Source organism: Hemitrygon akajei, chromosome 2 (assembly GCF_048418815.1).
Source record: "Hemitrygon akajei chromosome 2, sHemAka1.3, whole genome shotgun sequence".
In the NCBI taxonomy this organism is placed as follows: domain Eukaryota; kingdom Metazoa; phylum Chordata; class Chondrichthyes; order Myliobatiformes; family Dasyatidae; genus Hemitrygon; species Hemitrygon akajei.
In genome coordinates this window covers 140,695,775-140,721,417 of record NC_133125.1, presented here as the reverse complement: position 1 = coordinate 140,721,417, position 25,643 = coordinate 140,695,775, and the positions used below count along the sequence as shown (strand labels likewise).

General features: G+C 45.3%; 1 protein-coding gene across 1 annotated transcript in view; it reads left to right on the top strand.

Moving 5' to 3' along the window:
• LOC140720918 (dedicator of cytokinesis protein 9-like) overlaps positions 1 to 25,643 on the top strand; it is a 151,102-nt gene that overhangs the window by 9,839 nt on the left and 115,620 nt on the right. Inside the window, exons 4-9 of the mRNA XM_073035767.1 lie at positions 536 to 673; positions 1,416 to 1,598; positions 8,727 to 8,840; positions 14,710 to 14,925; positions 16,608 to 16,665; positions 23,196 to 23,302. Of these exons, the coding sequence (XP_072891868.1) occupies positions 536 to 673; positions 1,416 to 1,598; positions 8,727 to 8,840; positions 14,710 to 14,925; positions 16,608 to 16,665; positions 23,196 to 23,302 (816 nt within the window). The remainder of the gene's footprint in view (positions 1 to 535; positions 674 to 1,415; positions 1,599 to 8,726; positions 8,841 to 14,709; positions 14,926 to 16,607; positions 16,666 to 23,195; positions 23,303 to 25,643) is intronic.

Here is a 25,643-nt window from a genome sequence, read left to right as displayed (position 1 = left end):
CGAGGGGGATGAAGAGAGAATGTCCAAGATGAGCAGGATCTTTGATTTGCTGGCTGTTTTCCCAAGAAAGTGAGGAGCATAGACAGATTCCCTGGAGTGAAGGCTGCTTTTCCATGAAAGCTGAGCTGTGTCAACAGCTCTGCAGTTTCTTGTGGTCATGTACAGAGCAGTTTCCATACCAAGCCATGATACATCAGCAGAGTGCTTTCTGTGGTGCATCGATTAAAAATTGGTGAAGATCGGGTCAGCTGTGACGTCCTTTAGCCCCCTACGGAAGTGGAGGTGTCAGTGAGTTTTCTTCCATTCTCTTTGGCTCAGCTAGCTTCTTATAGCCACCCACAGTGTTCTCAGCAATCCCAGTGTCCTCAGATGTGTGCAAACACGAGGAAATCTGCAGATGGTGGAAATCCAAACAACGCACACAAAATGCTGGTGGAACACAGCAGGCCAGGCAGCATTTCGTGTGTGTTGTCCTCAGAAATGTTGCTGTTTTGGCGATGTTCACCCAGTCTGAGGTTATTGCGTTTGTTTTCAGGGCCAACTACTCGCTGACCATGGACACAACCCTTTGATGAAGAAGGTTTTTGACGTGCATCTTTGCTTCCTGAGGATAAACCAGTCAGAAGCAGCGCTGAAGTCCGTCTTTGCCGCTCTGCGGAACCTTGTCTATAAGGTACAGGCCCCACTTCCAATTCTTTCTTCCTCTTAAAGCTTGGGCAGGAGCCCATCCCTGGATTAGCAGTGACAGGCCATTCAGCCTTCCAACCCAATTCTTCTCTCATTGGGCTGAATCCTGTTTCTTGGAGACAAGAATTCTGATGGGAGCTGACACCATTCACCCTTAAGAATCCAGTAAGGGTCAGACCTTGTGGGTGGTGGATGGTGCTGTGTCCGCTTTCCTGGGGTACTCTTGGTGAGATTCTAAGAGCAGGTCCTTCAACCCAGCAAGTTGGTGCTGACCATCAAACACCTACTTACTTTGTCAGCAGACCTGGTATTGGACTCAATGCATCATTTATTCAAATGCACGTCCTCAGCCTGAAGATGTAGAGGCCACGGGTAGTGACAAATCATATAACTTTTTTTTTCCAAAGCATTGTTACTTAATTAAATGCTTATAATTGTATGAGGGTAATTTTGTAAATTTGATTACAAAGTAGATTTTTAAAAATTATTCTCATAATTTAATAGTTTTTTAAAAAATTTCAATCTTGGAGAGCTTTGACAGGAGATGTAGCCCCACCCACGGTCTCCCATCATCGTGTGCCAGTGAGCCCCAAGGATAGAGCTGAGCTGGTTGGCAGTGACCCTGCTCGTGAGTTGAATCCAGTGCAGAGAGACTGTGGGCAGTCTGTGACCACCTCCTTGGCCTCCTTCCCAAATCCCTCAGGAATTTTCCTCTTTTTTTTTTCCAGTTTCCATCCTTGTTCTTTGAAGGCAGGGCCGACATGTGTGCCGCGATGTGCTACGAGATCCTGAAGAGCTGTAACTCGAAGTTAGGCACTATCCGAACCGATGCATCCACACTCCTCTATTTCCTCATGAAGAACAACTTTGAGTACACGAGGCGCCGGTCCTTTGTGAGGACTCACCTGCAGGTCGGTGTTGGTGGTGGGTGTGCTTGACCGGATAAATTATCGTGAGATTGTACGGCATAGAGACTGAGTTAGAATTGACTTATTATCCTCAAGTGCAGTGAAAAGCTTTCATACATACTGTTCACTACAGCAGTGCATTGAGGTAGCGCCAGGGACACCAGTAACAGATGCAGAATAAAGTGTTACCGTTTCAGAGGCAACACCAGTGAATCTGCAGATGCTGGAAGTAAATAAAAAACACAAAATGCTGGCAGAACTCAGCAGGCCAGACAGCATCTATGGGAGGAGGTCGTGACGACGTTTCGGGCCGAAACCCTTCATCAACCCTGAAACGTCGTCACTACCTCCTCCCGTAGATGCTGTCTGGCCTGCTGAGTTCTGCCAGCATTTTAAGTTTCAGAGAAAGTTCAGTGCAGGCAGACAATAAGATGCAAGGTCATAACGATATAAATTGTGAGGTCAAGAGTCCTTATTGTACACGGGAGCCATTTAATAGTTTCAAAATAGCCAGATAAAAGCTGTCCTTGAGCCGGGTGGTACGTGCTTTCAAAGCTTTTATAAATTCTGTCCGATACAAGAGGGGAAAAGAGAGAACGTACAGGGGTCTTGGCTGCTGTACTGAGGCAGCGAGAACTGTAGACAGAGTCCACGGAGGGGAGGCTGTTTTCCGTGATGTGCTGAGTCTTATCCACGACTCTCTGCGGTTTATTGTGGTCACAGGCCGGGTAATTGCCATCCCAAGCAGTCATGCGTCTGGATAGGATGCTTTTTATGGTGCATCGATAAAAATTGGTTCGGGTCAAATGGGACATGCCAAATTTCTTTCGCCTCCAGAGGATGGAGAGATGTTGGTGAGCTTTCTTGGCTGTGGCCTCAACGTGGTTGGACCAGGACAGTGTTCTGATGACGCGCACTCCTTGAAGCTTGATGCTGTCAACCCTCCCCCCCGGAGTAGACAGGAGTATGCACTAACCCCCTTCCTTTAAGTCAATGACCACTCTTTAGTTTTGCTGACAAAAGCAGGACTGTTTTGACCCACCTCACCCATGCTGAACATGATGCTAGTCCCATTTGCCCACGTTCCTCTCCGCTTTTCTCATCCAAGTTCCTGAACAAATGCTGTTCAAATGGTCCCTCCTTCATCTCCTCTGGCAGCTCCTTCCAGATGATCACCAGACTCTGCGTGGAAAAAATATACCCTCAGATCGCCCTTAAGTGAATCCCAGCTCACCGTAAAGCAGCGCCCTCTAGTTGTAAGTGCCCCTGCCTTAAGAAAAAGATTGCAACTTATCAAGCCTATCTAGGGCCTCATAATTGCATAAACCTTTAAAGAGTCACTCATGAGCTTCCTCTATACTATAAATCCAACTTATCTAATTGCTCATAACAATGACCCTCAATTCCAGGGAACATCCTGGTGAATCTCCTCTGCAGCCTCTCTATTGCTGCCACATCCTTCCTGTAGTGTGTGGACCAGAAGTGTGCACACTCCTCTCTGTCTTAATGTCAGAGTGTGGTAGACATGCACTTCAAACTGGGCCAGGGACACAGGAGCCTTTCAAGACTGCCCTACTGTTCCATAAGATCCCGTGCCTCAGTCCCCATCGGTTCTCTATCTCCTCAGCCTGCCTAAATATCTGTTCACAGCCTTGAAAGGACATGACATCTGAGCTTCCATGGAATTCCAGAGGTACGCAAATCCTGAGAGCAAACATTTCTCATCTCAGTCCATTTACTGCTCCCTTTTTGTCTCTGCCTCCATCCATCATCTTTGCTCTCCAACTCCTTTCCCTCCCCTGCCAGACTGACATCCTTCACCGTACAATCCATCAATCACTCTGGCTAGCCTCCCTTCCCCACACTCTGTCCTGATGTAAGGTCCACGGTGTCAAAATGGTACGTCAACAATTCCTTCTCCTGACCAGCCCCTGCTCTCACCCACCCCCACCCCAAGATGCCGCTCAACCCGCTGAGTTCCTCCAGCTGATTGTTTGCTGCTCTAAATGGTGACACCTTCTTGGCTCTAGACTCACCAGTGTGGAGATGAAACTCCTCAGCATCTTACGCTGTTGGGTCTCAGAACCCGGCAGGTGTTTCATTCGCCCAAATACCAATGAGACAAGGCATCTTCTCGATCCATCCCCTTCATCAACAAAGCAGAAAGTGCTGGGGACACTTGGCAGGTCAGTCAGAGCCTGTGGGGAGAGAAACAGAGCGAATGTGTCAAGTTGAAGATCCTTCAGCCCATTTCCTGATGAATGGTGGCCAACCTGAGTCATCGTTCTGATTAGAATGAATGTTGGAATGGGCTCAAAGTACCAGCTGGTCCATTGCTGCTCCCATCTCTTGTTTACTTTGCCCAAACAGTGGAACAGTGTGAGAAGGCCTCAGTCCAGCGACTACAGGGAGGAACCTTACCTATCCTCGTGGCGTCAGACTTCATAGCAGACAGCAGGAACATTTGGATAGGGCAAAAGATCTTTCTGTTTCCTTCACTGAATTTGGCTACATGGGTGGCTGTAAACGTCTCTTTGCAAGACAGATAATATCCGTTTTGCTGTTCACTTTATGGTCCATTTTGTTTCTGGTGTCTCTAATCATGCGAGGCAGTTTAATTATATTAAGTCACACAGTGGTTAACATCAAAAGGAAAAAACTGGGATGGTACTTTGAGACATTGTGCTTTCATCTTGCCGACCTTGGCTGGTAACTAAGATTTGAGGGAGAGTATCCTTGAGTTGAGAGGACAAAGATATTGGCCATCTGCTCAAGTAGGCAAGGTGCCAGAGAGAGATGATGTGTCCAGTCTGCCTGCCTGAAAGGAGTGGACAATGTGAGCCTTGAGGATCGAGTTACTTGTTTGGAATTTCACATGGAACGTTGACTTTGCTGTAAAGGCTGGCATTTGTCACACATCCGTGGGTTCCCTTGAGAAGAAGATGGTGAACCCTGCTTTGAACCAGTACAGCCCTTCCTCCCCCACCGTGGGAGCACGTTCACCAGAAGTTCCAGGGCAGGGTCTCAGTAAAAGCGAACGATTAATAATATAGATCCAATTTAGCACTCAGAGGCGAGCATCTCGGAGGTGTCCTTCTCATTAGTGGAGATTGGTTTGGGGATGTTGATGGAGCAGCCCTTGCTGAGATGCTGCAGTGCACCTTGCAGAGAGTCGGCGTTGCCTTGGTGACGTTTGGGTGGTGGAATGGACGTTTCCGGTTCTGCAGCTGATACCAGCTGCATGCGTAGAGCTTTGGATTCCAGCCCCTCTCTGAAGATCCACTTGTAAGTATCCAGACTGACACAAGTGCCGCACAGGAGGGAAGTGGAGTCGGTTTATTATTATCACGTGTACCGTGATACAGTGAAGAGATCTGTGCTCACACAGACCTGTTCATTGCACACTGCGTTGAGATTGCACAAGGTAAAACAGTAACAGAGTAAAGTGAAACAATAAGGTTCAAGACCAGAACAAGATTGGTTGTGACGTCAAGAGTCTATTTTATTGCTCTAGGGAACCATTCTGTAGTCTTTTAACAGCAAAAGAGAAGCTGTCCTTAAGCCTGGTGGTATGCATTTTTAAACTTTTGTATCCTCAATAGGAGAGGGGAGAAGAGAGGATGTTTGGGGTCTTTAATTATACTGCTGTTTTACCGAGGCAGTGTGAAGTACAGACAGACTCCACAGAGGAGAGGCTGGTTTCCGTGATGCGCTGGGCTGTGTCCACAACTCTCTGCAGTTTCTTCCAGTCACGGGGAGAGCAGTTGCCACACCAAGCCATTGTACATGCAGGAAGGATGCTTCCTATGGCCCATTGATAAAAATTGGGGAAGGTCAAAGAGGACTTGTTAAATTTCTTTAGCCTCCTGAAGAAGTACAGGCATTGGTGGCTTTCTTGTCCATGATGTCTACGTGCTTGGTCCAGGACAATTTGTTGATGCTCACTCCTAGGAACTTGAAGTTCTCAATCCTGTTGATCTCCAGTGAATCGCCTTGTTGGCAGTACGATTTTTGTAGGAGGCCCTACCACTTTCAAGTGGGCCAAAGATAACTCTGAAGAAGAGCAGGGAACTTCTCCTTGGTGTTCCAATGAGTACTTTTCCCACAATCAAATCAGTTCAATGTGAATCACCTGCTGTTTATGGGAATGACTGTGAATTGGTGGCAAGGTTCTTTAGGAGTTCTGAAAGGGATGTGTGGGGTGCTTTTGAAATGCAGTTCATGTTTTCATTCAGTAAGTGACTTTCCCTGAGCTTTGACATCAGTAGTCAAAGGGGAGATGGAGACAATCAACTGATATGTGAGATTTGATATCTGTACAGACTCGCATATCACCAGGAGAGTCCATTTGGCCCAACATGTATTTCCTAGCTCTTTGAGAGAGTTATGCATTTTGCCCTACTTTCCCATCCTTTCCACCTAACCTTGATTTTCTTCAAACAATATACTTTATTCAAAATTTATACAGTAAATATAATTGGGATATGTCACTATCTACATTCCTTGTACCAAGCAATTCAATACAGTCCCTTAGAATATATTGTCACTGATGCATCATCTCTAAATGTTGCTTCCTTGAAAGGTTTGAGAAGGTGTTACTTGCCTACTTGGTGGGTGCCACAGGGGCTTGAGTGGATTCTGAGTGAAGCTGACCGTGTAGTCATGAAGCTACTGATTGTAAATAGTGTGCATTGTGGAATTCTGTAGTCCTGTAATAACATGACATAACATGGTATTATAATCACTGAATAAACCTCCTCTAGAAGCAAAAAAAAATGTTAGTTTCCCCATCAACGCACACAAAGTACTGGAGGAACTCAGCAGGCCAGGCAGCATCTCTGGAAAGGAGAGGACAGTCGATGTTTCAGGCCGAGGCCCTTCTCCAGGACTGGAAAGGAAAGGGAGAAGTCAGCGTAAGAAGGTGGCGGGGAAGGAGAGGAAGAGGTACAAGGTGGTAGGTGATAGGTGAAACTGGGAGAAGGAGAGGAATGGAAATAACGAGCTGGGAAGTGGATTGGTGAAAGAGACAAAGGGCTGGAGAAGTGGGAATCTGATAGGAGAGGACAGAGGACCATGGAAAATAATCTTTTCCATAGATGCTGCCTGACCTGCAGAGTTCCTCCAGCATTTTGTGTGTGTGTGTGTGTTGCTTTGGATTTCCAGCACCTGCAGATTGTCTCGTGTTTGTAGTTTTCCCACCATGTTAGATAGATTATTGATCCCAAAGGAAGTTACAGTGTCACAATAGCATTACAAGTGAACAGATGTACAAATATTAGAAAAAAATTAAGGAAGAATAAAAAAAAAGAAGTCACCACAAACAGTCTAACAGGAGGGGGTCATCACTTTCCCGGCTATAGGTTGATTCATTATAGAGCTAATGGCCAAGGGTAAGAATGACCTCATATACTGCTCTTTGGAGCAGCGCAGTTGTCTTGGTCTATTGCTAAAAGTGCTCCTCTGTTTGGTCAAGGTGGCATGCAGGGGGTGAAAAACGTTGTCCAGAATTGCCTGGATATTCCATAGGGTCCTTTGTTCTACCACAGCCTCCAGTGTGTCCAGTTTGACTCCTATAACAGAAACAGCCTTTCTAATCAGTTTATTGAGCCTGTTGGCATCACCCATGTTGATGCAATTGCCCCAGCACGGCATCGCATAGAGGATTGTACTGGTGACAACTGACTGGTAGAACATGTGAAGGAGAGGCCTGCATACTTCAAGGGACCTCAGTCTCCTCAGGAAGTAGAGGCCACACATTTTAGATTCTCTCTATTTCTTAAGCACGGTAGCGTAGCGGTGAGCGTAATGTTATTACAGCGCCAGCGGTCTGGGCTCAATTCCGCCAATGTTGTAATGATTTGGAAAGTTCTCCCCATGACCACAAGTGTTTTCCCCGGGTGTTCTGCTTTCCTCCCTCAGGATCAGTGGTTTAATTGTTCGCATGAGTGCAATTGGGCTGGAAGGCCAATGCTACCGTGCAGTATCTAAATTAAAAAAAAAAATAAAAACGAAAACGCTTAGATTTTTTGTCAAATTGAATTTTCCGGAAGTTGTTTTCCGTGACCATTCTGAGCAGCTGAGTCATTTGGTCTTGGCAACGCAAGCGATCAACCGTGAGGTAAAGTGAACAAGATTGTGCATGTTGTATAGTCTGGTCAGGAAGAGCTCATGTTCCCCTTGGCTGTATGAAATTTGAAGATACTTTGAACCTTGTTCCCTACTACATACCATGCCACAAAGACCAGGGAGTTGAATTTCATCCTTGGCCGCTTGCCCTGTACTGTTGCATAGAACAGACTTGAATGGGACCGAGCTTTGGAAAGCGGGTACGAGGTACAGCTCCAGTTATATCGAACCCATTGGGTGTGACTGATGAATTTCCATCTCCTCGCATTCACAAAGAACAGAGTGAAAGATTTTTGGGAAGCCTGTGGTGTTTGAATTTTCAAATCTGTTGCCGTCCACAAGAGGAAGATGGCAGTTCTGTGAGATTGTTTGGTGCAGTTGACCAGTTACGCGGATAAGGAAAGGGTAACAGGTTAGACACATTCCTTCCAACAGGATTGAAAGTTGAGGTAACATAAGCTTTGGGAAAGTAGCACTGTAGAGGCTGGAACGATCAGCCTTGGAGTGGCAGGAGTGAGGTACACAGGCTGGCTTTACCAGATTGAATCCTGAGGATATCCTTGTACTTTATGGTGAACAACAGTTGTAATGTAGGAAACCTGTCACAGTGCTAATATGTGCCAAGCTCCCTGAAACAGCGGTATAATATTGACAGAATACGCTCCGCTTGGTGATGCTTTGCGAGGGGCAGTTATTAGCTTCAGCACTCCAGTGGAGGTACTCTTCCATGTGTGGTTCAGTTGGAAGGGCTGAGTGGAACAAAGGAGGGAGGGAACTTTAATGGAACAGAAATACCATCACAGAGCAAATACGGACTGGCTTGTTTCTGGCTACGTTTAATACCCTACATTTAATGTATTGAATGTAAACGTAATGGATTAAGGTATGCCTGCAAGAAAGTGAATCGCAGAGTTGCATATATGTACTTTGCTAATAAATTTACTCTGAATTTCGGCTTCTGAACATTTTTGTTGGGAATCTAACTGATGGGCTTTCCTTCTGTAGGTGATCATCGCAGTCAGCCAGTTAATAGCTGATGTGATTGGAATTGGAGGGACGCGATTCCAGCAGTCTCTGGCGATTGTTAACAATTGTGCCAATAGTGACCGGGCTGTAAAGGTGAGTCAGTTATCTTTGTCTCATTATAGCATCTGTGATCGGTGCCGTTGTGGTCCTGTTTTTTTTAGAACACCTAACAGTACAACACAGTACAGGCCCTTCAGCCCACAATGTTGTGTCGACCCTGTAATTTACTCCAAGATTAATTAACTACCCTCCCACATAACCCGCTATTTTCTTGTATCCATGTACTTTGAATGTCCCTAATGCATCTGCCTTAATCACTACCTTTGGTAACACGTTCCACGTACTTACCACCCTCTGTGTGTAAAAAAACACCTATCTCCAACATCTCCCCTATACTTTCCTCCAAACACCTTGTAGTTATGGCCCCTTGTGTTATCCATTTCTGCCCTGGGAAAGTACCTCCAGCTATCCACTCTATCTTTGCCTCCTGTTACCTTTTACACCTCGATCAAGTCACATCTCATCCTCGTTCTCTCCAAAGAGAAAAGCCCTAGCTTGCTCAGTCTATCCTCATAAGACGTGCTGTCTAATCCTGGTAGATCTCCTCTGCACGCTCTCGAAAGCTTCCACATCCTTCCTGTAATGAGGTGACCAGAAATGCAGCCATGGTTCCCTGGGCTCTGGCTTTGATGCTTATGTCATCACAGTTCTTCTCTCCTGACTGCACCCTCCTGCCTCCCTCCACTCATTCCTCCTACTGAACCCCTCGGTCAACCATGGGTGCCCGTGGACCGAACTATTCCAGCTCACTCGTGGTTTTCCCTCCTCCTGCTCTCCATCCCAATCCCCCTGGCGGTGTCCAGCTGTCATGAAGTATGTCTCCTTTCAGAATCAAAATCAAGTTCACTGTCACAGTCTCGTATGCTGTTAAATTTCTTGTTTTGCAGCAGCAGCAGCATAGTGCAAAAGCACAAACATGCTACAAGTTAGAAAAATAAACCAACAGTGCAACATTTAGGAATGACAATGTCTTGTCCATGAGAAATCTGATGGTGGTGGAGAGGAAGTTGTTCCTGAATCACTGAGTGTGGGTCTTCGGGCTCCTGTACCCCCTGACTGTGTTAATGAGACAAGGCATGTCCCAGGTAGTGAGGGCCCTTCGTGATGTTTGCTGCCTTCACGAGGCAGCACCGGTTGAAAGTGTCCTCGATGGTGGGGGGCAGTTGTACCCACGATGGAGCTGGCTGAATCTACATCTCTCTGCAGCATCTTGCCATCCTGCACATAGGAGTCTCCAGACCAGGCAGTGATGCGTCCAGTCAAAGTGCTCTCCACCGTACTCCAGCTCTCTGTTAATAACCAATTAATTTTAACCCATTAACAAACCTTTACTCAACCTATTTACTGCTCAGTCTTCACTCAGTCTCGCGTAACAACTCTGCAAATTCCAAATCCTCCGAGGCATTTCTGTCAATCTGTGGTAACATCCCTCTGTCATGTGCTACAACCGCTGATAACTCTGCCCTCTGGTGACGCGCTCTTGTGAATCAGACTCCTCAATACCCAGAGCCTGGACTGACACCTTACTGCCCTTTTGTCTTGTTTATTATTTATTGTAATGCTTGCACTGTTTAGTGCACTTTATGCAGTCCTGGATAAGCCTGTAGTCTAGTGTAGTTGTTGTTTTTTTTCCTCCATGTTTGTTTTACGTAGTTCAGTCTAGTTTTTGTACTGTGTCATGTAACGCCATGGTCCTGAAAAACGTTGTCTCATTTTTACTATGAACTGTACCAGAGGTTATGGTCGAAATGACAATAAAAGTGACTTGACTTGAATCCCCATGTTTATTGCTTTCCTCTCTGGCCATCCTGCCTTCAGGTGCTTGAGCCCCAAGCCCTGGCATCTGCTGCCTGAATCACTCACCCGCTCTCCTCTTCTCAGAGGCTCCTCCAAACCTCCCTCCAAGAACGAACTTTAAATCACCATTCTTGATATCTCCCCATGGAGCATGGGCAGGCCCTGTGGGCCACAATGCTTGTGCTAACCCTGATGCCAAACGAAGTCATCTGCCTACACCTGATCTATGCCCCTCTAATCACCTGCCTGCTCACGTGTATCTGTCCAATAGTTGTTAAGCCCCATCCTGGCAGCCCGTTCCAGGCACTCACCAGTCTCTCTGTGTAAAACAAAAACTTGCCAGTTAAGTCTCCCTGAAATCTCCCTGATGCAGAGTTTCAATTGAAATGCCACAATTCCCCACCTCCACCACGACCGATGAATTGGAGTGGGTTTGTTACTGTCACATGTACCAAAATACAAGGAAAAGCTTGTCTGCAAACTGTTCACACGGTTCACATCTTTACACAGCGCATTGAGGTAAAACAATAACAGAATGCAGAACAAAGAGCAACAGCCGTAGACAAAGTGGGGCAGGTGGAAAATAAGGTGCAAGATCATAATAAGGGAGATTGAGAAGTCCAGAGTCCATCTTACTGTACTAGGGAACCATTCAGTAGTCTTAGAACAGCAGGGGTGGATGCTGTCATGAGCGTGTCTGACCCATTGAGTCCCTCCAGCAGATCATGTGTTGCTTGTTAAGGCTTTCCATCTCTTACCGTGAAGCTAGGCCCACTAGTGTTAGACATTTCCATCATGGCGAAAAGACTCTGATTAATCTACCCTGTATACGTTGTTCGTAATTTTATACTATTGAACAGTCCCCTTATGCAACAAGATGGACTCTAGGATTCTCAATATACCTCAGCACGACACTCCACTTTATCTGTCTATCTGCACCGCACTTTCATTTTAACTGTATCAGCTTGTTCTGCATTCCGTTGTTCTTTCCTTGCACTGATGTGATGAAATTTTGGATGACGTGCTTCTCACTCTACCCGGGTACATGACAAGTTTACCAATTATGTCCTTGTATCATGTTGCTCACTGCCTGATAATATTTCTGTGAAGCCCTTTGGAAGTTTTACCCGGGTCACAGGCACAGTGCAGATGCATATTATTGCAGCATATCTGCTGCATATCTTCCTCTATTTAGCTCACTGTTCATTAACCTCATGACCTTGTGCCTCAACTGGAGCCCAGTTCTACCCTGCCCTCCTCTTAGAAACATAGAAAACCTACAGGACCAAGTACAATGTAAAAAAGTACCAATTTCTTGGTTTCATCGGAAACACTGATCAGATAAATTTGGATTTTATTTATTTATTTTTTGTGGTGTAATATATAATTGATGTAAAAAATTATATTGCTCTAATCTTAACCGGACATTTATTGTATTTGTCATACTATCAAGACATAGTCTTGACCAATTTGTTTCTTCAATTTTAATATTCAAGTCACTTTCCCATTTTTGTCTTGACTTTTGGACTCCTTGTTTAATTGCCTGTTTTTGAATCAAGCTATACATACAAGAAATAAAATTCAACCTTTTTGGACAAATTTAAGAGTTTTATTGGAACACAACTTCCACATAATCCAATATTATTTTTATTAGGCGATATTGAAGGGATAAAATTGAAACCCAAATTGAATAAATATCAGAAAGAATTCATAAAAATTGCACTGGCAGTAGCCAAAAAGGCTATTGCAGTTACTTGGAAATCGGATGCATACTTAAGTATAGATCGTTGGAAGAATGAAATTTCCAGCTGTATTCCACTTGAAAAAATTACTTATAATTTAAGAGATAAATATAAAACATTTTTGAAAATTTGGCGCCCTTATTTACAAAAGTCAGGATTAAATATATAGGTGCTCTGAAGATAAAATAATTGGTTATTTGGGGAAAGAAATAAATATATATACTAAAGTTATTACGAACTCCGTGGAGCATGTGGGGATCTTCCGATATCCAGGCACTCTTTCTTTCTTTTTCTATAGGGATTTTAGGGGGGAGGGGGAAGGGTATTTTTTTTTCTTCTTTCTGTAATTATTTGAAAACTCAATAAAAAAAAGTTTTTAAAAAAAGAAAACCTACAGCGCAATACAGGCCCTTCGGCCCACAAAGTTGGGCCTCTTGTCACTTGCACAGCACCTGTTGCTCAGGATAAAACCCTCGTGAGAGACAAACTGAACAATAGCGGAGGTTCATTAACGCAAGAGATTCTGCAGGTGATGGAAACCCGGAGCAACACACGCAGAATGCTTGGAGGAGCTCAGCAGGTCAGGCAGCATCTGTGGAAATGAATAGACAGTCGATGTTTCAGGCTGAGATAGTGGAGGTTGATTTTGTTTCCAGCACCCCAGCACCACCCCCCCCCCCCCCCCCCCCATCTGCACCTCCCCTCATCCCCCATTTTCTCTGCCATTTCATCACCCCGAAGCTCAGGGAAAATAAAACAAGGGCAGAGACACGAGAGACTGTGGATGCTGGAATCTTGAAGCAGCGCACAATCTGCTGCAGGAACTCAGCGGCTCTCTGAGGTGGAAAGGAACTGCCAGCGTTTCAGATCGAGAGCCTGCATTCGAACTGAAAATGGAGAGGAGAGATGGCCAGTACAAAGATGGGAGGGGGGAGTGTTGAGACAGGAGCCAGAGGTGATTGATGGAGTCCATGTTGTCAGTGCCAGAAATAGGTGGTTGGTTTTCACTAAGGACACTTCCTCACTCGTTCACTCACGAGTTAGTATGATTCCATGCACCATATACACTCAGCAATCGGGTATTCGAGGGCTGTGGGAGGGTGTTAACTACGTGAGAACTGCTCAGTAGAAACACCAATGCACATGACAGACAACTATTCAGACAACATGACAGACAACATAAACCTTTAAATTAGCTGGTGAAATATATGTCATCTAGTTCCTCTTTTAAATAAAAGTATCTTACTCTTAACTTCTGTATTTTATGAAGTTCAAAGTAAAGTAACTTTGCTGTATTATTTTACATGACATACTATCACAGGATGTGCCAAATCTTCAGAATCTGGTCAATCACTATCTTTAATAACATCTTCAAAAGAGGAGATGTCTGCTAACCATTTTCCACCTGTACTGCCACTGCATGTAAAAGTAAATGAACTAAGATAACTTTTCACGCTTACTTTCCATGATAGAAAATAGAATTCACAGTTCGAGCTTATTTTCATTTTTGAAAATACTAATTTTTATTTGATGCACGAGAATTCTGTATGTACAAATACTGGTTAAGCAACTGTTTGCTGAATGTGAAGCAGAGAAGTAAATATTCTGCCAAACTGGCTGTTGTTCACCTTTGCCTGACGAAGGGTCTCGGCCCGAAACGTCGACGGTGCTTCTCCTATAGATGCTGCCTGGCCTGCTGTGTTCCACCAGCATTTTGAGTGTGTTGTTCACTTTTGTTCATTTGCATAGGTTTGAGAATCCTGGCCTACATTCGTGTCATTTGGTCAAAGAGTGTGAAATGCAGAGCAACTGTGAAAGTTTAGTACTTGCTGACGTTTTCATATAATAACCTAAAATCCTGGCGAGAATAGGCCGACCTTTTGTAGCTAAACCATAACTGGGTTATTGCGTCTTGTTCTGATCGGCACACTTTGGGCGGGTTGTAAAGATCGCAGGGGAGGTGCAAAGCCGGTGTACGAGAACATTTTCGGGTTTGAGGAACTACAGTCTCCCAACGGTCCACTGGAGAAGCTGAGATTGAAGGGAGGACGTTTGTGACAGTGACGGACATGATGAGTGTGGGTTTAAGCAGAGTCAGTGGAGTGAGGCTGATGCTTCAAGGACCAAAATGAACGGTGGTTGCTGGAGAACCTATTTTACCCAGGATCCGAACCCTGTAAGGGAGGTGGGAACAGAAGCAGTTGTGGTATTCAAAAGGGAATTGGATAGGCAGCTGGGGAGGAGTAATGCGAAGACCAGTGAGGAAAGTTTGGGGGGGGGGAGAGGGAGGTGTCCTGAATCTCTTTCTGTCCAGAGGTCCTACATGGATTAAATGCGCTAATCATTTGTTGCCATGGTTTCAGTCGACAGGATTCCCTTCTGATGTCAAAGACCTAACCAAGCGCATCCGCACGGTGCTGATGGCCACAGCTCAAATGAAGGAGCATGAAAATGACCCGGAAATGCTGGTGGATCTTCAGTACAGCCTGGCGAAGTCGTACGCCAGCACCCCCGAGCTGAGGAAGACCTGGCTGGACAGCATGGCAAAAATCCACGTCAAAAACGGGGATCTCTCTGAGGTAATCCACCCAGAACTCTCATTCCCTTTCTGAATCTGACTTGCGTTTCCGTAGCACCTCTCACAGCATCAGGGCGTCTTCACAAGTTAAAGGCTAGGAGAGATGGCAGCCGATTTGCGAGCAACAAGCTTCCACAAGCAGTCGTGGGATTAACGTAGTGTAGATGGTCAGCAAGGACTTAGAGGGCTGAAGGGCCTGTATCTCTCCTCAGTGACTGTTCTTGGCTTAGAATCTTTTACATCCATCTGGGAGACCAGAAGGCACCACAAATTAATACCTCCTCAGAATCAGGTTACTTTCCAATATGATGCGGAATTTGTTGTTTGATGGCAGCAGTATAGTGCAGAGACACAGCATCACTGTAAGTATCGAAATAAATAGTACAATACGAGGTAGTATTAATGGGTTCACGGAGCGTTCAGATATCTGATTGTGGAGAGGAAGAAGCTGTTTCGGAATGGTTGAGTAAAGGCCTTTTCAGGATCCTGGACCTCCCCCCCAACGTTAGTACTGAGAAGAGGGCATGTCTCGGATGGTGAGGGTCCTCAGTGCTTCACGCTGCCTTCCTGAGGCACGGCCCCTTGAAGATGTCCTTCACAGTGGGGAGGCTGGCTGAGTCTAAGCCCCTCTTGCAGTCCTGTACTTTGCAGCTTCCCTACCAGGCAGTGATGCGACCAGTCAAACGGCCTCTGCCGTGCACCTATAAAAATCAAACAGTGGCTGGTAACGTATCAAATCTACTCAAACTCCGGACAAAGTAAAGATGCTGCTGTGCTGCCTTTTGCATTGGACCCACAGTAAATCCTCTGAGCTGCTGACACCCAGGAACAAAATAACGATTCACCTTTCCACAGCTGACGATCGGTGCGTGTTCTCCCAACTTCGCCTTCCTGAAATCCTCAGTCAGTTTCTTGGGCTTGCTGAAGCTGAGTACAAGTTTGTTGTTATGGCACCACTCGACCAGCCTATCAGTCTCGCTCCTGTACTCCTCCTCGTTGCCATTTGAGACTTTACCAGCGGCAGTGTCAACTACGAAGTTATATGCATCCTTGAGATGGACCTGTGGTTGTCAGCAGGAGGAGACTTTATCACCGATCTGTGCTGACTGTGGTATTCTGATGAGGAAATCGAGGATCCGGTTGTAGAGGGAGGTACAGAGGTCCAGGTTTAGAAGAATGGCGACTAATATTGAGGAGATGATGCACTGAGTGCCGAGGTATAATCAGTAGCCTGTTGCAGCAGTTTGTGAATTGCAGAGTCCATGTCCTTGCCTAGCAAAGTGTAAATTCTAGCCGTAACCAGCCTCTAAAAATGATAGCTGTGATAGTCTCAGTAGTAAGTTTTTCAGGTCAGTTCAATAACTTGATGAAAGTGGGAAGAAGCTGTTGTTGGACCTTGAGATGAGGCTGCTGCACCTCCTGCGTTGAGAAGAGGGCAAGGCCCAGATGGTGGGGTCACCCGATGATTGATGTCACCTTTCTGAGACGAGGAGAAACGTACTTTACTTGTTCTTTCTGCTGTTTCTTTCAATGGTAACATTTTTTGTGGATTCAACCATGTCACAGAGGTAGCATCGCTCAAAATCTCTTTCGGCCTCTACCAACGTACTTCCCACTCTGGCTTCCTTTCAGCTTTGTCTCAGTTGCTGACTGCTGCCCACTCTCTTTTTCTCTCTGTTTCAGGCAGCCATGTGCTATGTCCATGTAGCAGCTCTGGTGGCTGAGTACCTCAGAAGGAAAGGTAAGGTGAACGCCTGGATTCTGCTGAAATACCCTGTGGTTATTGGTTTTGGTGACGGGGATGTTGCTGCCTCTATTGTCCGGCCAGAAATGGAAGTCTGGAAGTGGCCAAGACTCACAATGGCACAACCAGCAGAGCTGCCGCCTCACAGCACCAGAGACGCGGGTTCTGTCCTTTCCTTGGTTGCTGTCTATGTGAAGTTTGCACGTTCTACCTGTGACCGTGTGTGCTCTCCACCCTCCCCCAACCTCTTGGGCACTCCATTTACCTCCACATCCCAAAGATGCACGTCAGTAGGTTAATTGCCCCTGCTACGTAGGTGAGTCAGCGTTGGTATCTACCTGTGCTCGGCTGTCCATCTTTAGAAGTACACCTTTGTATGTCTTGCATCAAGGCGACTTGATAGAGGTGTGTGAGATTAAAACAGGCATAGAGAGGACAGCCGGTGCCTTTCTCCCCTGGGGGTGTGATGGCCAATGTCAGAGGACATCCTTTCAAGGTGAGTGGAGGGAAGTCTAGAGACCGGTCTTTTGTACTGAGAGTGGTGGGTGAGTGGGCGCCATTCTGTGGGTGTGGTGTTCTGGTACGTTATGAAATTTAAGAGACTCTCAAGCCCATGGATGAAAGTAAAATGGAGGGAAGGGAGTAGGTAAAGCATCGTACTATCGTACAGTGCTGTACTGTATTCTGACACAGTCGCTGAGTTGCTGTAACTGATAAATCACTTTCCCCAGAGGTGCTGCAGCTGCGTCCCAAAGTACCAGTTAAAGTATGCATCACACCCTAAAGCGAACCAGTGCCAAGGCTGCCGGCTGGACAATAAACAAAACAGAAAACCCAACTAAACACCGCAGCCATGGAAACAAAGCTGTTGAATTTACTGCTTCAAAACGTCATTATCTCATTGTTCCCCGCACAAAGACGTGGCACGTTAGGATATTCAGCGTAGAATATTCATGCCAGTAATCCGTACTGTCCCAGCACCTGCTCTCTGTACATGGTCTGATAAATTAGAGAACATCAGGTACTCACCCAGGTATAATTTAATTACTGCATGAGAAAGGATTTTCTCCCACCACCACTTCATGCCGTGAGGTTCAGAGCCCCATTACCCTCCAGGTGACAACTCTCCTTTCTCCATTGCCGGCTTCCTGAAGTCCAAGCCAATGAATGAATAGTGACTCCCCTAAGTCCTTCCCCTGCCACCAGATCCAGAGCAGCTGTTGCCTTGTAGCCATGGGGCTCCTGCATCGGCTTTACCCGCCTTGGAGCCGAACTGCTTCCACAGCCTGCGCACTCACTTCCTGGGACTCTGCAGCTCGCGTTCTGCGTTCATATTATTTGTATTTTTTTTATTATTTGCAAGATTTGTCCTCTTATGCACAGTGGATGTTTGGCAGTCAATGTTGTCTGTGTTTTCTCATGGATCTGTTATTTCTTGGTTTTGCGGGTGCCTGCCAGAACATGAACCTTGAGATTGTATATGGTGTACGTACTGTACTTTGATACTGAATTTGAACTCTCAGCGTGCCTCCTTCCATTCGGAAAGGGACGTTCCCTCTGGAGATTGTCCTGCCGCGTGGTGTAAAGGACAGTTGACTTGCCGATGTAGGTTGTTTCAAGCATACGGAATGTTTGTGATCATCTCCCGCCCTGACCCCCTCACAGTGACTGATGGTCAACCGACGGACCTCTCTATATACGTAACAGCTGTAATTTCTAAGGGTGCATTAATAAGTGGATTAAAGAGGCTCATGGTTGGAGGAGGACAGTGGTTACTTGACAGGGCTGGCAGCTATGATTCAGGACTTCTGATCCAGAGATGAGTTCAAAGCGTACTCTGGTAAATAAGGGAGTTTAATTTCAAACATTTTAAAAACAAATCATACCACTGAAAAAATAAAATCGTAGTGTAAGCATGAAACTCCTGCATTGTTGTGGGCCTTCACCTCCCTTACCGATCCCAGATGGGTGGTCCTCACCCAGTCTGGTAATAGACATGAATCCAGACTCTCCAATGTCACTTGCACAGGCCTTGCAGTCATTACTGAAAGACCCAACTACACTGATCACATTTTACTCTCTCCACACTCCCATCAACTCCCCCTCCAAGTTCTTGCCGGAGAGAAGGGTTTTAACAGTCAGACACCCAACGTTGGAAAGACTCAGCAGGTCGAGTAGCATCTGTGGGGGGAGGGAGAGAGAGATGTTGATAATCTGTCAGAATTGGCCAGCTCTGAAGCAAACAAGAAAGGCTATCCTGTTTGAAATTGTTAAATTCAGTGTGTGAGGTGTGTAAATTGTCTACTGATAAGTATTTGATCTAAATTTGGGTTTTTTTAGAGTGACGTAAGAGGTCAAAAGAATAAGAATGGGAAAAGGAATTAAGTGTCAGACAGCTGGACGCTTGTGAAATGAGGGGCTTATTCTGCAAAGTGTGTGTCTTGGTTTCTGCAGTGCTGAGCACTGAATGCAGTGTACACTATTAGAAGGTGAAGAACAGAGAGATTTAGAAAGGAAATTCCCGAGCTCAGGACCCTGGCAGTTGACCACTGGCAGCCATGCCTTCGAATGACAAATTTTTGAGATGGATCAATTAACCATAAATGTCGAAGGTTGAGATCTCGGGATTGTCGGGCTAGAGGAGATTACAGAGGTGAGTGGAGTAGGCAGAGGCTGTGGAAGAATTTTGAAGCAAGGACAAGAAGGTTAGAATATCGGGTATTTTGTGTAATTGAGAGAAAGGACTTGTTTCTGGAGCTTAGCATCTACAAGAATCCCTATAAGTTTTTACGATTAATGTGTCTACTGCTGTAATTGGTAGCTGGTTTATTATTGTTACATGTACCAGAATGCAGGAAAAAGCTTTGCCATCCAGACAGATCATTACATACATTAATTTATTTCAACATATAACGGGGAACAGGCCCTTTTGGTCCACTGCGATGCACCTCAGAGCAACCCGTCTATTTATCGCTAGGCTAGCCTAGTCACAGAACAATTTACAATGCCCATTTCACCCACTGACGGGTATGTCTTTGGTCTGTGGGAGGAAACCAGAGTGCCCGGAAGAAATCCACGCATCCAGTGGGGAGGACGTACTGACTCCTTACAGATGATGTCGGAATTGAACTCCGAACTCCGACGCCCCGAGCTGTAATAGTGTCATGCTAACTGTTAAGTACATTGTGGTAGTGGAACGGGAAATGATAACAGTGTAGAATGCTGTGTTACGGTTATGGAAAAAGTGCAGACGGACAAATGAAGTGCAGAGGCACTGCGACATAGACTGGGAGATCAAGCGTTCGTCTCTGGTGTACTAGACGCTGTCTAAGAGCACTCTCACCCTTTCTCTTCCCCTCATGACCTGCCCATTACCTCCCCTGGTTCCCCAGCTGCTTCCCTTTATTCCATGGTTCACTGCCCTCTCCTATTAGACTCCTCCTTCCACCTATCCCCTCCCAGCTTCTCACACTATCCCCCTTCCCCCACCCACCAGCCCCCTCACGTGGTCTCACCTATCACCTGCTGGCTTGTACTGCTCCCCAAACTTCTTATTCTGTTGTCTGCCCCCTTCCTTTCCAGTCCTAATGAAAGACCTCGGCCTGAGATGTCCACAGATGCTGCCTGACTTGCTGAGTTCCTCCAGCATTTTGTGCGTGTTGCTCAAAATTTCTAGCATCTGCAGAATGTCATGTGTCTCTTTTACATAACCAAATGAGCAGAAGTGGCCTTGGTTTAATATCTCCCAGAAAAAGTTGTTCCTGATAGTGGAGTTAATTTATTGTTTGAATCCAGCACCCAATCCAATTCTAACATTTCCAAGAAACATCATTGGCTCCCAAGTCCCATAGCTTAGATTAAATAAATCCAATCTTGTTTCCATCTGCTTCATCAAATCTGGTTGTTGTTGGATTATTTAGGAGGTCAGAGAGAAGGCTCCCATCTCTCTAGTGAGTGGTGCAGGAACACCGAAAATGAAAATACTCACCTCCAATGGTCCTGCTGTTGTTCTTACAGAAACATACCATGTGTGAAACTTTCCTTGTATTGGAAAATATAATACTTACAGCTGTAATGTTTTGGTTTTTTTTTTAAAAATTAACTTCTAGCCACCAAGTAACAGTGCCATCAACACGAGACAACACACACACGATGCTGGAGGAACTCAGCAGGCCGGCCAATCGTGCATTACTTTTTAAATACTCACCAAAGAACCTCAGCAGCCACTAGTGGTCATGAGTCTGTTTCTCTGACTTTCTCGTCTGATAGTTGTATTGATTTTTTTCTGTGACCATTGTCCTTTTTACCAATGGGACAAAAACATAACTTTCTATTACCTTGGTCAACTCAGCAAGCTTTGTCTCCCCTGCTGCCTCCAGAGGATGTGGATGCAATAAATTAATTGCTGTTTCCAAGTTCAAAGGTGATAGCTTTCATTTCATTGTACAACTGGGAAGTAAATATGGGTAAATGCAACTGAGGTGCAAGTCACCTTTGCTCTGATTAGCTAAGAGAATAGGCTCAAGTGATTCCTGTTTTGTGTCATTTCCTGCTTTCTTAAGACATTGCAAATTTTGCTGCTTCAGCTGCGGTGACCTGGGTTCAATTGTAACCTCAGGAGTTTTGCATACTTCCCCTTGACTGTCTACAAATCCTCACTTTCCTCCCATGTCACAGCAACATGCTGGTACATTGATTGACTCTTGTAAATTCCCCTTTGGTGTAGGTAGGGCAGTAGGACAATTGGGGGAGCAGTTGATGAGGGAGAGGGTATAGTAGGAAAATAAATGGAGATAGCACTGAGCTGAAGCCAGCATATTCTTGATGGACCAAGTGGTTTCCTTTCATGCTATGAAAAAATACTATTAAAGAAAAATAATTTCTGGGAACTCTTGCTAAATCTGCAAATCATAGTTGAATCCCCTAGTTTTGCTGTTATTGAAACCCATTCAGCCTCTTCCCCCTATTTCTTCCAACTTCTTGTGCAGTGGTATCATTGGTATAAAATTCCTATCCTTGGTTTCAAATTCCTCACTGGCCTCCCTCCTCCCAGTGTTAGTAATTCCCTCCAGCACCACAACCTTTCTGGATCTCTATCTGGCCTCTTAATAATTCCCAAGTTGAGCATTTCCTCCACCAGCCAGCCTTCAGCTACCGGAGCTTCATGTTCTGGAATTCCCACCTAAAGCCTCTCCATGTCTCTTTCCTATTTTAAGGTGCACCTTAAACTTCTCCCAAAAACTAATTTCCCTCTTTCATATTTGTTTATTTTTCTTTAACCATTTGAAAACAATAGTTTAGGTAAAAGAGCAACACACACAAAATGCTGGAGGAAATCAGCAGGTCAGATGGGAAAGTGGGAGGGGGCGGAAGCCGGATTAAGGTGGTGGGGGGAGAGATAGGAGTACAAGCTGGCAGGTGATTGGTGAGACCAGGTGAGGGGAGCTTGGGGATGTAGTAAGAAGCTGGGAGTTCATAGGTAGAAAAGAGAAAGGGCTGAATAAGAACGAGTTTTATTGGAGAGGACAGTGGACCATGAGTAATAGGGAAGAAGGGGGAACCAGAGGGAAGATATGGATAAGTGCAGAAAAGGTGTGAGGAAGGAGTCAGACCTATGAATGGAAAAAGAGAGAAGGCTGGAAGGAAGGGGTGTCAAAAATATCAGATATTAGAGAAATCAACATTCATACCATCAGGTTGGAAACTACTCAGATGGAATATTAGCTGTTGGTTCCCCAACCTGAGTTTGACCTCAACATACTTTTTTGGGAAGAAGAGATTACCTAATGGTTTTTGTTTGTGTTGGCTTGCTCTTACTCCAGTGCACTTGGTCGTTCTCCATTCCATAGTCACATACATTGACGTGAAAATGAATGTGTTCATTGGTTCATGGACCGTTCAGAAATCTAATCTCAGAGGAGAAGCTGTTCTTTAAATGCTGAGTGTGGATCTTCAGGCTGTTGTAGCCCCTCCCTGATGGTAATAGAGCAAAGTGGGTTTTACCAGATAGTGAAAGTCTTCAGTGATCGACACTGCTGTTTTCTGGCATGGGGCAGAGAGTGACTTTGAAGTTTAAAGTACATTTATTATCAAACTATGTATAAATTATACAACCTTGATATGTCACCATACAGGCAGCTACAAAACAAGAAGCCCAAAAGAACCCATTAAGAAAAGAGCTACCAGCACTCAAAGCACAGGAAGTTTGGCTATACACACTAGGAATGGAAAGGGGATGGTCAGCTATTAGGGCAGACAACTCATTGAGACCGATATTCAACCTTCCAGGTGTTGATGGATCTGAAACCCAGCTGGCCATGTGTCATCTCACCTCTGTACCTACTGACCTACAGAGCTCTTGCTGAAGCAGCAGGCCAACTTCTGTTTGGCGTGACTCCTCTGACGTGCTTTGAGGTGCCTCGCTGTGTCTGAAGTGCTCTGCGGATGGGGTGGTTGTCACAAACAACGTGCAGGCCAGTCATTGGGGAAGAAGCACAGTCACATCACTCTTGCTGCTTTTTTTCCAGGTATATTCAAGCAAGGCTGTTCGGCGTTTAAGGTGATCACACCCAACATCGATGAGGAAGCAGCAATGATGGAAGACGTAGGAATGCAAGATGTCCACTATAATGAGGTGAGTTGGTCTGATCTGGACATTCTCACTGCCAACACCTTCATCCTGTACCACAGTTCTTACTGCAGTGTCTCTGCTCTGTCAAGGCACTGAGTTCTGATTGGTTTTGTGTATGTGTGTGTGTGTGTGTGTGTGCGTGCATGCTGAATCACTGACATTGATGGATTGTCTGCTTTGCTGGGTCAATATAACAGTTGGATGTGATATTGTATTTTGAGCTGCATAACACTATGACAAAATGTGTCAAAGTTTTTTTTGTGAAGATGTCTTCTAGCTTCTGCCTTCCTAATGACGAATTTGTGTTTCAGGGTAATGGTCCTATGATGGAAAGATTCTGTACTTCCATCATGTCCTTCATAACCTCCCTGTCCTGAAGTGCTCTATGGCCAATGAAGGATACTTTGAGAAGTGGCCATTGTTATAAAGTGGGAAAGCCAGCAGCCCTGCAGAGGACAGAGGCATCCCGTAGGCCGCAGTTTGATGATTACAGACAGTCAGAAAAGAACTGTGGGTGCTGGACAGACTATGGCCAATGGGTCAGGCAGCATCTATAGAAGGAGAAACTGTTAACGTTTCAGGTCCAAGGAGCTTTGTAGGATCTAGGAAGAGGAGAATTACAAGTGCAGCTACAGCAGGCAAGAAGGTGGGGGAAGGGCACGTGGGACAAGGGATCTGATGGGTCCTACGGGGTTAATTAGGGGCTTTTAGCAGCACATGAGCTTATTTGCATAAGGTGTTGCTAATAGTGAGGCTGTGGCACAAACCCAGTACGAGTAAGAAAAACTGAATTTACCTGAAGAGCAGAGCCAGTTCTGGGAGATTGTGGAGCAAAGAGTTGGAGAAGTCTGTGATGAATCCTGAAAGCTGCAGAAACAGAATCAGGTTTAATATCACCGACAAATGTTGTGAAATTTGTTGTTTTGTGGCAGCGGTACAGTCATCATCTACGTCGTGACTGTGCCGTGACTTATGGCATTGGCCATCGTGATCTTTGACCATGAATGTTCTTGGCAAATTGTTCTACGGAAGTGGTTTGCCATTGCTTTCTTCTGGCCCAGTGTCTTTACAAGACAGGTGACAATCCCCACCCACCCCCCCAAAGCCATTGTCAATACTCTTCAGAGATTGTCTGCCTGGTGTCAGTAGTTGCATAACCAGGACTTGTGATTTGCACCAGCTGCTCATGTGGCCATCCACCATCTGCCCCCATGGCTTCACTTGACCCCGACTGAGGGGCTAAACAGGTGCTACACCTTGCCCAAGGGTGACCTGCAGGCCAGTGGAGGGAAGGGGCGCCTTACATCTCCTTTGGTGGAGATGTATCTCCACCCCACCAACAAACAGTACAATGCAATATGTAAGAAATACTATAAATTGCAAGAAGAAATATAATGTATATTTTAATTTTTTAATTAATGTATTTTAATATTGTACATACAATTAAATAAAAGAGAGCAAAGATATTGAGATAATGTTCGTGGGTTGGTTCATTGTCTGAAGGTGGAGTGGAAAAAGCTGTTCTTAAAATGTTGTGTGTGCCTTCATAGTGGCAGCAGTAAGAAGCGAGGATGCACTGAGTGATGGGAGCCCTTGATGAGTGCCCAGTAAGAGACGGGGTTAATCTTCAAGCCTGACATGGTCCAGTTGTAACAGTACTGAAGGTGACAGACAGATATCAGTGTGGGGGTGGGTGGTAACGTGATAATGACTTTGGTTGAGATATTGAGTAAGAGGGAAACTTGCTTTTTGACCGGATGCTCCAGGGTCTTCTGAGGCCTTCGGAACTGAATGTTGTCTGCACCTCTACACTACACAGTACACACCTGCACTGTTAGCATCTTCAGCAGCGCAGCATCACCTCAGTCCGGGCAGCACTCTCCTTTCATTTGCAGCCTGCTACATTATCAGTAACTGCAAAGTCTACGTTGTAAGCAAACTTCAGGGTGATAAGAATGCACTGATGTTGCAAATTTAATTATCAGCTATTTCAGAAACGCAGGTTGTCATTGATGGACTGTTAACCTTTTATTGCTAAGTCAGGACAGCAAATGTTAATTATCGACCAGTTAATAGTCAACATTTATAGTTGCTTGCAGTGTTTTTTTGAATTACTGATAGTTGCCACTCTAGATGTGCTTTGATTGTCCTGAGTCAGCTGTTGAAGTTCAAAGGAATCTGATTATTCAGAAACCCCATAGCACAGGAATGTGAATTAATCCATTCCCATTGGGCAGGATCAGGTTTGAGTGTAAATAACTTGCATCTGTACCTCTCAAGGCTATTCCCCAACCAAAGAAACTCAACAGCATTAAGAGACAGTTAATAGAAATCTGGTGTTTGA